The following is a 12,603-nucleotide window of genomic DNA, read 5'->3' as shown; positions in this document are numbered from 1 at the left end:
GAAATGAAGCTATGGGGAAGTAATATGTGACAATTTTATTATCTGATATTTTGTGAACCCCCATTAGATATAAAAAAATCAGCATTCCCAATGGTGTACAGAACTAAATGCTAGCATTGTGGGTTCATGAAATATCTGATCTTAAAATGGTCACTAGTGCCCCAGGCTAGCCAGGCATTTTTAATATGCAGGAGTTAATACAGCAAATCCCACACTTCAGACTCGTATTTTAGATTCCTGAGCTATGCTCTGCCATTTATATCATCACCATAATAAATCAAGAAATCCAAATTTAACTACTAATTTTGAGATTATGCATAAGAAAGAATAGACTCTAGCTTATGCTCACAGAGCTGTATTGTCTTTGCAGGGCCCAGGCTGAAGAGAAGTCAAGTCTAGTGTTCTGAGCACAAGGCTGAGAGGCAGAAATACCTGATGTTCTAATCCCTCTAGTAGTGACTGTCACTTTACTTCAATGCCTCAGTTTCCCCATCTGTAAAATGGATATTATACTTACCTACCTCATAAAGGATGCTGTGAGGACTGATCATTTGGGACATCCCATTGAAAAAAATCACTTCTGTCTGAATTTTTTTATTTATCATTGTTACAATTAATATGTGAAATGACTAACAAACAGATCAGAGGAAAAAAGGTTTGCCCCCTTAAGCTTTCAATTTGTTTTCTTTTTATATTTGACAATGCTTTGTAGATAGTGAATTTCAGCATCCCACACAGCTGCACCTATTTGTGCAAGTCTTTCACATGAGATCAGGGGAGAGAAGGAAAAGCTTGTTTTAAAAATGTGGAAGTAAAACCATAAAAATGGGCAAGGGGGCTCAAGGGCAAGTGTAGTATCAAACTACTTGTAACTTATTTTTTCAAATCGATTAAGTATCAGGTTGATGGTGTCCCTTTAAGGTTTGTAGAGTAACTGGCGATGTAAAACAATACGCAAATACTATGCATTATAACTGATTATTTAAAATTAGTTTGTAACAGTGAACAGATGCATCTCAAAAGACACATGGACCAGAGACAGGCAGTAAGGTGACGCCATTTTCACATTCACATTTCTGACCATAAATACAGATGAAAAAAGGACCAAGCCAAACTTAACATATAAAGTCTCAAAGATAGGATGAAAGTTCTCTAAGCTAACTCACTAAACTCTAGATACTTGGGTCCCTTTCAAACTCTGAAGTGGCCCTTGTTGTGGTGTAATTCAAACCAAGATCTCTTGGGCAACAAGCTAAACATGTTCTACTGCCCTTACCCTAATATCTTCTAGCATTCCTTGCAACTTTGACATTGATTACTGTGTTCATCGGGAACCAGGAAGATAAGTAACAACATACCCTGAGAATAAGCAGGGTTGTGAAGAGAAGACACTGAACTAACAGCAGTGGTACATCCCAATGGTAATACTCACGTAAGGAGAGTACAGCTCCCCTGTGTCGGTAATGCCACCCGCCATGTTTGAGGATAGAGGGGCCTGGAACGGAGAAGCAGGTATCTTCTGTCTTTGCTATGTCTGGCCTAAAGAGACAACATGTCCAAGCCTGGTTATCATTATCAGCAGCTGCTCACGATGCCACTGAAAGACCGATGGACAACAATGGGCAAACAGAGAAAGATTTGAGCAGAATTGCAATTGGGACTCTGTCCTGCCCTGGGATATGAGCACACCTCCAGATGTCCCATCCTCCAACACACTGTCCTGACACCTCCGTTCAAAATCCTTAACGTTTGTGCCCTATGTCAAGACAGTAATCAGATAGCCCTACTCTTTTTCCCTGCACATCAGATACTTACCAGTTACGAACTGCAAGAAGCCGGCAGTACAAGAGAGGAGCAGATCATTCCATAATTGCCCTGTTCTGTACACTCCCCCAGAAGCTCTAGTATGGGTAACCGTTGGAGACAGGATACTAGGCTAGATGGACTATCTGTCTGACCTATTATGACAGCTCTTATGGAATGTACCAACCTTCCTGAAATGGCCATCAAACCAGGGATTTCCACTAACCCACTCAGTAGGAAAACCATGATTCTATAAAAGGATGATCTAATCATACTATCACCCAAATAATAATCGATATGCTTTAGAAATATACTGCCATCACGAGTTATTCTGCAGATTGCTACAATAAAAAACACCCAACAACCCCAATCTCTCCCCATATACTTTCCAAAAAACAGCCAGCTAACACTCTGAATGTAGAAACAGAATACATTGAAATTATACTTACCTAGGCCTCCAAAATAAAAGCATTTGGGGAACTTCACAACAGCAATAAAAGCGTCTGAAAAAAAGCCCTCTGAAGAATTTATAAGCCGTTAAAGAATTACAATTTGCCAATAAAATCACAACTCCAGTTACTTGAGAACTTAATCTAACTCATCCTGCTATATAGGAGAAACGATTTGGGCCCTGTCTTATCAAGTAACTACACCAGCTGGCACAAATTATCAGTACAAACTCCCTCCTAGTCCACACACAGAAGAACATTCAACTAACTTCTGGCACCACCTCAATCACAACAATAAACATCTCCACAGCAGAGTAGTAGAGGAGGAAAAGCTAAAATCAGCTAAGAAATAGAACCCACTACTAGATCACGATCTTGTTCTGGACAAGACAATATTCATCTCCAGTTCAATGGAGCAAACAACCCCACACAAGATAGTGATGCTAAAAACACTAAAGCAAAGCCTAAAACAGATCAAAACCAAGAGAGACTGCTACCGAAGCATGCCCAGAATTATCATGCTAGCAGACATCTCATCACAGAAAAATGTGCAAATCTAAGGTAGACTCTCCCCAAATGCCCAGTGACAATAAATTAGAGGTGGGAACAAGGAGAGACAAAGCAAAGAGGAAACCCACGTGACACAGACTGATTTGGAGACACAGTCTACTCCCTTGTCCAAAATACAACCCGGGGGGGGGGGGGGGGGGGCATGAAGAGAAACATCACACCCCACATCCCAACCCCCCAGCTCCCACCCCAGAGCCCCCCCCCACATCCCACCCCACTTCCCAACCCCCCAGCTCCCACCCCAGAGCCCCCCCCACATCCCACCCCACTTCCCAACCCCCCAGCTCCCACCCCAGAGCCCCCCCCCACATCCCACCCCACCTCCCAACCCCCCAGCTCCCACCCCAGAGCCCCCCCCACATCCCACCCCACTTCCCAACCCCCCAGCTCCCACCCCAGAGCCCCCCCCCACATCCCACCCCACTTCCCAACCCCCCAGCTCCCACCCCAGAGCCCCCCCCACATCCCACCCCACTTCCCAACCCCCCAGCTCCCACCCCAGAGCCCCCCCCACATCCCACCCCACTTCCCAACCCCCCAGCTCCCACCCCAGAGCCCCCCCCACATCCCACCCCACTTCCCAACCCCCCAGCTCCCACCCCAGAGCCCCCCCCCACATCCCACCCCACTTCCCAACCCCCCAGCTCCCACCCCAGAGCCCCCCCCACATCCCACCCCACTTCCCAACCCCCCAGCTCCCACCCCAGAGCCCCCCCCCACATCCCACCCCACCTCCCAACCCCCCAGCTCCCACCCCAGAGCCCCCCCCACATCCCACCCCACCTCCCAACCCCCCAGCTCCCACCCCAGAGCCACCCCCCACATCCCACCCCACCTCCCAACCCCCCAGCTCCCACCCCAGGGCCCCCCCACATCCCACCCACTTCCCAACCCCCCAGCTCCCACCCCAGGGCCCCCCCACATCCCACCCACTTCCCAACCCCCCAGCTCCCACCCCAGGGCCCCCCCACATCCCACCCACTTCCCAACCCCCCAGCTCCCACCCCAGAGTCCCCCCACCTCTCACTCCAGAGCCCCCACAATACCCAACTCCCACCTCCCTTGGGAGCCCCCCACCTCCCACTCCAACTCCCCCAGCGCCCATCTCAGAGCCCCCCCAGCTCCCACCCCAAAGCCCCCAGCTTCCACCCCACCCCAGGGCCCCCGCACTGCCCAACCCCCCACATGTCACCCCAGAGCCCCATCTCTCAGACCGACTCCAAACCCCGTCCCCGCCCCACAGGCAGCTAGCTCCTCCCGTACCTGCGCTCCCAAGGACCCGGCCAGCACACCCGAGACGCCACCCTCATCCCGCGGAACGTACAGAGCATGCGCGGACTCACCGCGCAGCGGCAAGACCTTCCGCACGCGTAACGGTAAGACCTTCCGCACGCGTAACGAGGCCAACCCTAGCCCCTGCTCCGCCGATTGGATGCGCTGGATCACGTGCGGCAGCGCGGAGCCGTCCGGCCGCACTCGACTCGGTGGCATGCGCCCTGGGTGAGGCAGTACGGCGGCCCCAGCGGGTCGGACCAAGACAAGAGGTGCCTTGGAGCCCCAGGACCGCATGGGCTAGATATCCCCCCCCCCGGGCTGGGCGTCCCCCCATGGTCCCCCCACCCGGGCTGGGTGTCCCCCTCCATTGCCTCCCATCCGCAGCCCACGGGGGGCCAGCTATCCCACCTGGGGCTGGGCGAGAGAGGGGCTGGATGCCACCCCGGCTCCTTCCCCCCCACCTGGGGCTGGGCGAGAGAGGGGCTGGATGCCACCCCGGCTCCTTCCCCCCCCCACCTGGGGCTGGGCGAGAGAGGGGCTGGATGCCACCCCGGCTCCTTCCCCCCCACCTGGGGCTGGGCGAGAGAGGGGCTGGATGCCACCCCGGCTCCTTCCCCCCCACCTGGGGCTGGGCGAGAGAGGGGCTGGATGCCACCCGGCTCCTTCCCCCCCACCTGGGGCTGGGCGAGAGAGGGGCTGGATGCCACCCCGGCTCCTTCCCCCCCACCTGGGGCTGGGCGAGAGAGGGGCTGGATGCCACCCCGGCTCCTTCCCCCCCACCTGGGGCTGGGCGAGAGAGGGGCTGGATGCCACCCCGGCTCCTTCCCCCCCACCTGGGGCTGGGCGAGAGAGGGGCTGGATGCCACCCCGGCTCCTTCCCCCCCACCTGGGGCTGGGCGAGAGAGGGGCTGGATGCCACCCCGGCTCCTTCCCCCCCACCTGGGGCTGAGCGAGAGAGGGGCTGGATGCCACCCCGGCTCCTTCCCCCCCACCTGGGGCTGGGCGAGAGAGGGGCTGGATGCCACCCCGGCTCCTTCCCCCCCACCTGGGGCTGGGCGAGAGAGGGGCTGGATGCCACCCGGCTCCTTCCCCCCCACCTGGGGCTGGGCGAGAGAGGGGCTGGATGCCACCCCGGCTCCTTCCCCCCCCCCCCACGTGGGGCTGGGCGAGAGAGGGGCTGGATGCCACCCGACTCCTTCCCCCCCCACCTCCCCTCCCTTCCCCTCCCCCCACCGGTGCTGGGCGAGAGAGGAGCTGGATGCCACCCCGGCTCCTTCCCCCCCACCTCCCCTCCTCCCTCACCTGGAGCTGGGCAAGAGAGGGGCTGGATACTACCCCAACTCCTTCCCTCCCCCTCACCTGGGGCTGGCCGAGAGAGGGGCTGGATGCCACCACGACTCCTTCCCACCCACCTGCCCCCCCCACACACCCGGGCCTGAGCCTGAGAAGGGCTGGATGTCACCCCCGACTCCTTCCCACCCACCTCTCCCCCCCCCCCCACCTGGAGCTGGATGTCACCCCGGACTCCTTCCCACCGACCTCCCTACCCCCCTTGGGGAGGGGCTGGATGCTGCCCATTTCCTCCCCCCTCCTTTCTGGGGCTGGAGAGTGATGGATCTGTGTCCCTCACTGCTTGGATGTGACGCAGTGGTGTGGGGGCAAATGGCTGCTCAGTGCTGACCTGTCAGACTAGGGCCAGTTTTGGTGTGGGGCTCGTCTCTTGCATTTTCTCATCACCTCTTACAGGTGTCACTTAGCCAGTGTCTCCTTTGCTGAAAAGACCAGGATAACCCATTAGGGGAGCAGAAAAATGTATGTTGGGGGCGGAGGGGGGGGGGGAGTTTGTAAGGAAGTAAAAAAAAAAAAAAAAGTTGGGGCCCATTATTTAAAGGGGTCTCAATGAGAAAGTGAAATTCATTATAGTTACTCAGTTTCAAAGAACAGATGTTGATGATGTACTTTTCCCTTGGCATCTTTAAAGACTTCAGTAAGTTACTTTCTGTCTCTCTTTCAGGTTGGAGACTATGAAGATTAACCAGAACACAGTCTTACAGGGGAAAAAGGTGACCCTGGTACCATACACCTCTGCTCATGTATGCCGGTATGTAGCCTGACATCTGTTTCTATTTTTAAAGTTCAACTTTATTTTTTAAGGGAATTTAGCGCTCATGGAAGGCTCTGGGTTACCAGCCCTGGGGCCTGAAATGATCTCTTTGTCTGTGTAAGTGGCACAGCACAAGCAGCAGCAATGCCTATGTTGGCTTGCCCCTATTCCTTGCTTCTGCTCCGGAGCAGCCATGCCTATGTTGGCTTGCCCCTATTCCTTGCTTCTGCTCCGGAGCAGCCACCTCTAGGTGTGAGATGGCAGCTCAAGGTCCTTTGATCCTTCCCCTGAGACTGTCATCAAAGGTGGACAGCAAATGTCAGTGGTGATATTTGTTTATCCATGTGGACACTTGTCCAGTTAGAAGTGGGCTGAGCCCACTAGCTCATTTCACGTTGGCCACCAAACAGTCATCAGAACTGCTGCTGTTTCAGTGCTCGCTATAACTTTTTCCAAATTGCTTGTGAACAGTGAAACTTCAACTCATAAAAGCTGAACTGGTCTCTGAAAAATTTAAATGTTAAGCCATGAGTTTGTAAACTGCAGACTTGGATGATTGCAGTCTCAGTGCAAAACAGACTCAAGTGAGGTGTCACACACCCCTATACTATACTTCATTTGTGCGCCTGGGTGAAGGAGTGTGTGTACTGATGCCTATGTTATTTCAGAAGTTACGTGAGTCTTGCAGCCCTGGCCAATAGGGCATCTATAGCAACTTGTAGTTTTCTGAATAGGTTCATGGTAGGGGGACAGTCTGACCCTTAAAGATTTCAGTGGAACACAACAGGTGATCTTCTAAATAGGTCTGCATTCAGTTTGTGGCACTCTCCATCAGGTACCACGAGTGGATGAAATCGGAGGAGCTACAGCGACTGACCGCATCTGAGCCACTGAGCCTGGAGCAGGAGTATGAGATGCAGCGCAGCTGGCAGGAGGATGCAGATAGTGAGGTGTTTGAATGTTTTGCAAGAGTGGAAAGGTGTAGTGAACGCTTCCGCCTCACTGTTGTTCGGAATCACAGCTAGCTCTGAGTTTCTGGCAGGTGTGATTCTACAAGGCTATACTGTAAGGGGTGTGAGCCATTATAGCAGGGCAGTAGCCCCCCTAGAGTTAAGGGTGAGACTAGCTTACTATTTAACTTCCAGTTTTGTTCTAAATGCTCTAAAATCCACGTGCTTAATCCGCTTGTCTTGAAAATTGCTGTGTCTCAGGGGGGTGGGGAGTAGTGTTAGTGGTTCAAATTTGGGGTCATTTAAGGAGTAGGTTCTCAGGATATAACCCTCCCTCCCTTAAAAATTACGTAACCAGCATTTCTGGGTCTCACTGTCATCACTGGAACCTCTGAAAACCAGAGGTTAACCCTTGTCTTGGTCAGTAGTGACAGCACGAGAAGACATACTGAAAGGAGCCAAGGGATAGACTAGGTGACTCAACAGGTTGCTTCAGTCTCTTATGTTCACATTCAAGGTTCTTTGCCTGAATTTACTGTAAAAGGCGATGAAGTGGGGAAACCTAATCCACATTAATTTTATATATTGCATCAAGTTAAAGTATTTGTGTGAGCCCTGGGTCCATGCAAACTGAAACCAGCATAGATTTTCTAGGGTGCTGCTGGTAGTGGCAGTTGTGATAAGCATGCCTGTCTGGCCCAGAGCCCTGATTACTGGTTCATACAGGCTATTAATACATGCAGGATGTTGCTTCTCTGCCCATTGTCCATCTTTATTGTCATACTTCAGTAATTTGTGAATGATTCTTAAACATGCCCTGTGAGTTCTGCTGCTGTCTCATTTTCCCCAGAATGCACGTTTATTGTACTGGAGACTGAGAGGTGGTCTGGGCAAGCAGGTACCGAGGAGGACTGCATGGTGGGGGATGTGAACCTGTTCCTCACAGATATGGAAGATCCAACAGTGGGAGAGATAGAAGTCATGATTGCAGGTATAATTAAGCACAGCCCCAGGCTGCTAATGCCACTATCACCCTAATGCTACCCTCTGCCCTGCAATAGCTGTTAGGTACGAAAGCATGCAACTGGCTTCAGGGGGATTCTGACAACTCTCCTCATCAGATAGTGGTAGCATTGGCTACAGCTAGATGGAAAGTAGGCAGATAACATACAAGCTTCCTGTGCTCGGAGCTCTACCAGTGCAATTCAGTCCTTATCTGCAATCCGCTTTCTGCTAGTCCAGCACATGACTGAGTTACAGGGTTTGTGTTATATAGATGGACACCAACGTCTGTTCTTGTCTCTTTTAGAGCCCAGCTGCCGTGGCCGAGGGTTTGGCAAGGAGACAACTCTGATTATGATGTTTTATGGTAAGGATAGCTAAATGTGGGAGGACGGAAGTGATGTGATAGGGACACACAGGCACACGTGCTCCCGTTGGCTGCTCTGCATATGTGGAGAGGGTGGTGGATATATACACCAGCCCCCATATTTAAGGAGCATGGGAATCTTGCTAGTCTGCAGTCATGACACAATGCAATGTTATGGAGATACATGTGTGCAGCTAGGGGTTCTTATCTCTCTTTCTCGCTTCTCCTGTAGGAGTAACAAAGCTGGGAATTACCAAATTTGAGGCTAAGGTTGGACAGGAAAATGAAGCTAGTATCTGCATGTTCAAAAAGCTTAATTTTAAGGAGGTGAGGTACCAGCCTGATCAGGAGAGCCTCCCCTTTTGAAGCAGCATTTAGCTAAGGCCTGAGATCAATCTGGGTTGTTCTTACCTTGTATATAGGTTGCCGTGAACAGGATCTTCCAGGAGGTGACATTGAGACTGGATGTGAATGAGCAGCAGAAACAGTGGCTCCTGGAGCAAACTAACCACGTGGAGGAGAAAAACTATAGTGTGTTGAACCTACAGACTCGTGCCTCTGAGACCTGACATCTCTTCCAGAGGCAAGCAGTCCACACCCCTGCTAAGTCTCCAGGGAGGAAGGGTTTGACAACATTACTGAGTGCAAGTATGGAAAACACCTTGGGACCAAGAGTGAATCAAATGACAAACTGATTTGTTATTACTCCACATACCTGGTGTACCACCTGTGAAATGCTGATCTTCCACAGCAATCGCGACAGAGCATCTACAGCGGCATTCCTTTGCAATAGTGCCTGGAAGCTGGGATGGATGAACCGATGCTAACAGGTTAAGCATAGAAGTACACCTTGGCTGGGAATGGCCCTTTTAGTCACAAAGCTCCCTCTGCCCTGTTCTAGGAAGGGACTGTCTACACCTCCAGGGCCTATAAACATCAGTGAATCGGCCAGCAATGCTGTTAGTCTATGGATGAGCAGAGTAGACTGGGTTCCTAGCTAAAACCTCACCATCCGTAGCAGAGTTCCTAGTGTCACAAATGGAGTCTGAGCCACAGGAGACTCTGGCCTGCTTTGTCATATGAACGGACACATACAATGCGACTTAACATGATCTAGTAGGCAAAATAGCTCATTTGCCATCCGTGGCTGGTAAAGTGGTGGATACAAGATTAAAAAATAAAAATAAAGTCAGTGGATCTGCTAGACAAGTTGTTACTATTCCAGGTACTGCAGGCACCAGGTTTTCCCCTCTTGGCTTTGTGCTTAATCTTGGTGTGCCGCCATTGGCAGCTGTCCCACCATCCACTTGTGCATGTTTTAAGCCGTTGTGTAGCTCATCACAGCTCTTGGCTAGTGTGAGCACAGCTTAATGGGAGAGGCCAGTACAACTAAGATCAGAGAGGGGTTGAGTGCCCTCCTCTCCCATTGAAGTGAATTTGTGTCGTGGGTACTTCATAAAGGACACCTGGCTGACTTCCTTCGAGCCAGCCATGGTAAACTATAACATTTCTAAAAGGTTAGGAACTAACGTGCTAAACTGCCACCATGTAAAGAGAGCAATCAAAGAGGATGGAATCAGAGTACTAAATTACCTCTGTGCATCAGACTTTAGCAGACGACGATTTTTGATAGGTAGAAATGCCTGTCTCAGTGTTGCTTGGTACAGGTACTGAAAAAGGGCCATCGCTGTGACAGGGTATCCATAAAAAGATGAGTGAGAAAATTAAATTGCACAGAGGATGTAAAGAATAAAGCAGCTGATCTGCTACTATGCTTATTTAAAACCATCTACATTACAAGACAACCAGAGAATGGCTAACCCCGAACCCAGCCTTTAAGGAAGCAATAAATAAAACCGGTGGAACTGACTGCTGCAAGGTGGTGTTGACACCTCTTAAGTCTCCAAACCAGGATTAGTGCTCAGGTGAACAAGAACATGCATTCTGATACCATAGTAGTCGCTACTGGGTCCAGTTGGCCCACCTTGATTATCACTACAAAAGGTCCCCCTCCCCCGCTCTCCTGCTGGTAATAGCTCACCTTTCCTGATCAGTCTTGTTACAGTCTGTGTTGTAACACCAATTGTTTCATGTTCTCTGTGTATATAAAATCTCCTCACGATATTTTCCACTGTATGCATCCGATGAAGTGAGCTGTAGCTCATGAAAGTTTATGCTCTAATAAATTTGTTAGTCTCTAAGGTGCCACAAGTACTCCTTTTCTTTTTGCAAATACAGACTAACATGGCTGCTACTCTGAAACCTGTCATACTTTGAGGTGGCGTCCTTGAGGGTAAGTGGTTGCTAGCAACCCTCCTCCATTATTTGACTGCAAGCTTTATAACTCAGCAAGGGAAATCTGACTGGCTCCCCTAATAGAATTGTTTAGCCATTCCAAAGAACAATCAGATCGTCACACATTAGCAACAGGCACTGGGCAGCTACTCAGAGCTAAACTGGATCAAGGGCAAGGAGGTGTAGTCAGTGCACCTAACACTCCCTCTTCAGAAAAGGCTGTTTGCAGTCACAGGCCAAGTCCCAGAGGGAGCAGCAATGGTTTGTTTCTGTTGTGGGGCAGGGTAGTAGGTTTTAACTGGCTTTTTTTTAAATCAGTAATTGTTGTCATGTGGAATTTTTAGTGCTGCTGTTTGTGGTGTTAGACCTAGGGCTTTCTATGCTGATTTTAGTTCATGTAAATGCATTTATTCCTATGACTAACATTAAAACCAAGTGCAGCAGAAGTGGATTGTGGCATTTTAATAAGTGAGTAAGTATTTAGTGTGGATTTTGTTATAGCAAAAGCCATGTGCAGTGTTGAAGTGAAGAGGAGCTTTACGTATAGCTGGGATTAAATTTACAAGGGCTAGTAATCTTCATGCTGTTTGATCACCAGCTGGAGTCAGGAATGAATTTTGTCTCCCTGGTACAATTTTGCCCAATAAGCCAGGTGCATTATGGGCTTTTCTCTGCTTCCACTAAACCAATTGCTATACACCTTTGCTGCAGAGAGAAATGGGAACTGAATGTACTTGCACTCTGGGATGCTAGTTTCTATGTCTGGATAGCTGCATTTTTCTCCCTTAAAAATCTACTGCCTAGAAACGTTGTTTTAAAAGTGCCACTGCTTACGGCATGAGGCCATTGAAATAAGGTTTATGCTGCTCTAGCAAAGTAATGATCGTGATTGCACTCAGTAGCTGGATGGGAACTGCATGTGTGTGAATGAAGAATTTTCTGCCTGAAGCTGGGCCTGTTCCTGCTGCAGTGAGAAGTCAATGGCGTAGTGTTGCTATGAGCAACGCTGGAACTAAACCCAACTGAAATGGATCAGGAAAATTATTTTCTAACTTCTATATAGAATTCTCCCAACTTTCTGAAGAGAGGCCTGGGCTGCTGGACATTGTTGTAGAAATGTAGTGGGGTAAAAGCCCTACTTTGATTACATTGCATGGAGTGAAAGACTTTGAATGGTGCTACTTTTGTTCCTCCTCTGTGATGCTGAAGTGGGCTAAGGCCTGTACGTGAGGTCTGGCAGCTAGTTGAAGTCAAACATTATATTCTAATAGAAATAAGTAACCCTTGACCCTATAAATGGAGCCATTTCATCCCATCCCTGCCACGTTATCTGTGTCAGGGGCATTATTAAAATGAGACAGGCTCCATAGTGGACAAAACCGGGGGCAATTTGCTGTTCCCAAAAGACCCATTGGGGGTGCATGTAAACAACCTAGGCCTGCGTGTTGCCCTCTACCTTACAACTGTTCCTTGTGCTGGGCCTGAAATGGTGCCGGACCGGGGGAGAGAATGGCCTGCGGTTTGGTATGTGTGTCGCTGGAAATTGTTCCCTCCTGCTCACTGGTGCCAAGGTCCTGAAGATGCCTGCTGCCCTGTGTCTGAGTTGTTCAGTCCTCACTTCTTGCTGGATTGAGGGGCTGAGAACACAAAAGACTAATGCATCTGTGTTGCTGCCGGTAGCTGGGTTCCCTTAGCAGTACCTCACCCTGTCTAGAAGTGCTAATGAGACCCAACCCCTTTCCCTGACTAGAGGCTGTGACATGAATCATGAATTTCCTCCTCTGACTC

General features: G+C 50.2%; 2 protein-coding genes across 7 annotated transcripts in view; one reads left to right on the top strand and one right to left on the bottom strand.

Moving 5' to 3' along the window:
* Window positions 1–4,205, bottom strand: part of SLC38A12 (solute carrier family 38 member 12) — a 64,396-nt gene extending 60,191 nt beyond the window's left edge. Inside the window, exons 1-2 of one of the 2 annotated variants that reach the window (XM_077834487.1) lie at window positions 4,086–4,205; window positions 1,433–1,539 (exon numbers count right to left, since the gene is read on the bottom strand). In XM_077834487.1, the coding sequence (XP_077690613.1) occupies window positions 1,433–1,477 (45 nt within the window). In that variant the 5' untranslated portion in view covers window positions 1,478–1,539; window positions 4,086–4,205. Of the gene's footprint in view, window positions 1–1,432; window positions 1,540–2,252; window positions 2,320–4,085 lie in introns of those variants that run through there. The other variant, XM_077834488.1, reaches the window with a different exon arrangement.
* Window positions 4,206–4,279: 74 nt separating this feature from the next.
* NAT9 (N-acetyltransferase 9) lies at window positions 4,280–10,731 on the top strand. 5 transcript variants are annotated; one of them, XM_077833824.1, is made up of 7 exons: window positions 4,280–4,322; window positions 6,112–6,198; window positions 7,037–7,146; window positions 8,002–8,142; window positions 8,461–8,520; window positions 8,753–8,847; window positions 8,943–10,731. In XM_077833824.1, the coding sequence occupies exons 1-7, from the start codon at window positions 4,312–4,314 to the stop codon at window positions 9,087–9,089; spliced, it is 651 nt and encodes a 216-aa protein (XP_077689950.1). In that variant the 5' UTR covers window positions 4,280–4,311; the 3' UTR covers window positions 9,090–10,731. The 5 variants fall into 5 exon arrangements, with proteins under 5 accessions (XP_077689950.1, XP_077689952.1, XP_077689955.1 ...); XM_077833826.1 differs by having other exon boundaries at window positions 4,281–4,366; XM_077833829.1 differs by lacking the exon at window positions 4,280–4,322 and adding an exon at window positions 5,824–5,843.
* The last annotated feature ends 1,872 nt before the right edge of the window (window positions 10,732–12,603 follow it).

Source organism: Eretmochelys imbricata, chromosome 14 (assembly GCF_965152235.1).
Source record: "Eretmochelys imbricata isolate rEreImb1 chromosome 14, rEreImb1.hap1, whole genome shotgun sequence".
In the NCBI taxonomy this organism is placed as follows: domain Eukaryota; kingdom Metazoa; phylum Chordata; order Testudines; family Cheloniidae; genus Eretmochelys; species Eretmochelys imbricata.
This window is presented reverse-complemented; position numbering and strand designations above follow the sequence as displayed.

Excerpts from the sequence above, each read along its gene's own strand:
- NAT9 (XM_077833824.1), top strand. Across the intron at positions 6,199-7,036 it reads ACCTCTGCTCATGTATGCCG|GTACCACGAGTGGATGAAAT; the intron begins GTATGTAGCCTG and ends ACTCTCCATCAG. Across the intron at positions 8,848-8,942 it reads AAAAGCTTAATTTTAAGGAG|GTTGCCGTGAACAGGATCTT; the intron begins GTGAGGTACCAG and ends CCTTGTATATAG.